We start from the raw sequence: 2,500 nt of genomic DNA, 5'->3' as shown, positions 1-2,500 counted from the left end.
AGTGTAATCCTCAGTGAATGTATTTGGCGGGGTAACACACTGTTGATTTGTGTGTGCATGAAGGCTTCAGAGATGCAGAGCAGTTAAAGGACAGATTCCTCACAGGAAGCTATTTTTCAGTGCTTAAAGTACTCACCTTGTAATCGGAAGGTTGCCGGTTCAAGTCCCAACACCAAGGTGCCCCCGTTGGGCCCCTGAGCGAGACCCTTAACCCTCAGTGGCTCCACTTCTTTTCAGTCATAATTGTAAGTCGCTTTGGATAATAGTGTCAGCTAAATGCAAATAAATTTATGTACGCGTAAGTTTTGTGACTCTTGTAGTGGCTTTGTAGGGCTGGTAGAGGGTTGTAGAGCTGCTCCTGTCATGTGACTCGGCGGTAGTAATGTGTCATGTGACTCGGCGGTAGTAATGTGTCTCGTGACTCGGCTGTAGTAATGTGTCTCGTGACTCGGCGGTAGTAATGTGTCTCGTGACTCGGCGGTAGTAATGTGTCTCGTGACTCGGCTGTAGTAATGTGTCTCGTGACTCGGCTGTAGTAATGTGTCTCGTGACTCGGCTGTAGTAATGTGTCTCGTGACTCGGCTGTAGTAATGTGTCTCGTGACTCGGCTGTAGTAATGTGTCTCGTGACTCGGCGGTAGTAATGTGACTCGGCGGTAGTAATGTGTCTCGTGACTCGGCGGTAGTAATGTGTCTCGTGACTCGGCGGTAGTAATGTGTCTCGTGACTCGGCGGTAGTAATGTGTCATGTGACTCGGCTGTAGTAATGTGTCTCGTGACTCGGCGGTAGTAATGTGTCTCGTGACTCGGCTGTAGTAATGTGTCTCGTGACTCGGCTGTAGTAATGTGTCTCGTGACTCGGCTGTAGTAATGTGTCTCGTGACTCGGCTGTAGTAATGCAGTGTGGTGTTAGCCAGAGTCCCTTTTCCTGGGAACACAAGTGCTCTGCTTAGAGTTTTGGGGCAACTCGGGGCAGGTTGTGGTCCATGATGGTCTAGTTGAAGTGAAGCACCTCTGACGTAAACCACGGGCTCCTTCACGTCTCTGTAAACACAGTGCGAGCAGGCTTGCGTCGTGCTGCTTTGTGTGTGGGTTATTTCTGTCATTCTGTATTAGACGTTTTGTTGTGTGTTAATTGCATTGTTCTGTATTATCTGTGTGTGATGCGGCGCTCTGCAGTCACAAGCACTTCAGAGCGTTACCGTAAAAGCATCCCCAGCTAATAGAGTGTTATTACAAAGCAGACTGGGATCAGCCCCCAGCAACTCTTTCCTGGTTAATGATTGGTTCTTTGCCTGGTGAAGTTTATTGGCTGCTTGCGGTCCTCTGGATGTCTCTGATTGGTTGTGCTGACTCCCTGCAGGCCTTGCCCGTGTGCCCGATCCAGGCCTCATGCGACGCTGCCTCAAAAGAAGAGAACAAGGAGAAGAACCGTTATGTCAACATCCTACCATGTGAGAGAAAATACACGTGTACACACACACACTTACGCACGCACACACTACTACAGATACGCACACATTCATAGACACACATACATAAACACAGGCAGGCGCACACACTCGTGTGTGTGTGTGTGTGTGTGTGTGTGTGTGTGTGTGTGTGTGTGGGTGTGTATACACACACACAGTTAACACGCAGTGAGAACACTGTGTACCAGGTCCTGACCCGAGCTCTCTGTGTTCGGACTACAGCAGATCTCTTTGTGCTTTGGGTGGTGTGTGATCGGAACACCAAACCCCAAACACCCCCCTCTCTCTCTCTCTCTCTCTCTCTCTCTCTTTCCATCTCTCTCCCTCTCTCCCTCTCTCTCTCTCTCTCTTTCCATCTCTCTCCCTCTCTCTCCCTCTCTCTCTCTCTCTCCCTCTCTCTCTCTCTCTCTCTCTCTCTCTCTCTCCGTTTCCCTCTCTCCTCTCAGACGATCACTCGAGGGTCCACCTCTCCTCCCTTGAAGGTGTTCCAGACTCAGATTTCATCAACGCCTCCTACATCAACGTGAGTCCCAGCGCAGATGTTCGGCCACCACTCACACGCCATGCCGCCGTCAGTGGGAACATTATTACTATATTACATTATTACTTAGTTTCTCCTTTTCATCCGTCTTCTCTTTAACAGGGCTACCAGGAGAAGAACAAATTTATAGCGGCTCAAGGTAGAATCAAAGAGCAAATAAATAAATGAATCTAATTTTTAGATCAAATTATTTATGATAAATTGATTAGAAATATTTTAAATATGTTAAAATCTGGAAAATACACAATACTTACATTGCAGGACAAATGTAATTAGAGAACTTCTAATATTATTATATCTAATATTCATATTTGGTGTGTGTGTGTGTGTGTGTGTGTGTGTGTGTTTCAGGGCCCAAGGAGGAGACGGTGAATGACTTCTGGAGAATGATCTGGGAGCAGAACACTGCGACCATCGTCATGGTAACCAACCTAAAGGAGCGTAAGGAGGTGAGCTGGTGTGGTGACATTCGCACCCGTCTGCTATCA

The 2,500-nt window shown here is 47.7% G+C and overlaps 1 protein-coding gene across 2 annotated transcripts in view; it reads left to right on the top strand.

The window, feature by feature from the left end:
* ptpra (protein tyrosine phosphatase receptor type A) overlaps nt 1-2,500 on the top strand; it is a 26,132-nt gene that overhangs the window by 13,078 nt on the left and 10,554 nt on the right. For both annotated transcript variants that reach the window (XM_027027039.3, XM_027027037.3), the window contains exons 9-12: nt 1,363-1,453; nt 1,918-1,994; nt 2,115-2,151; nt 2,364-2,461. In XM_027027039.3, the coding sequence (XP_026882840.2) occupies nt 1,363-1,453; nt 1,918-1,994; nt 2,115-2,151; nt 2,364-2,461 (303 nt within the window). The remainder of the gene's footprint in view (nt 1-1,362; nt 1,454-1,917; nt 1,995-2,114; nt 2,152-2,363; nt 2,462-2,500) is intronic.

Source organism: Electrophorus electricus, chromosome 21, assembly GCF_041902795.1.
Source record: "Electrophorus electricus isolate QZ-2024a chromosome 21, ASM4190279v1, whole genome shotgun sequence".
NCBI classification, from domain to species: domain Eukaryota; kingdom Metazoa; phylum Chordata; class Actinopteri; order Gymnotiformes; family Gymnotidae; genus Electrophorus; species Electrophorus electricus.
This window is presented reverse-complemented; position numbering and strand designations above follow the sequence as displayed.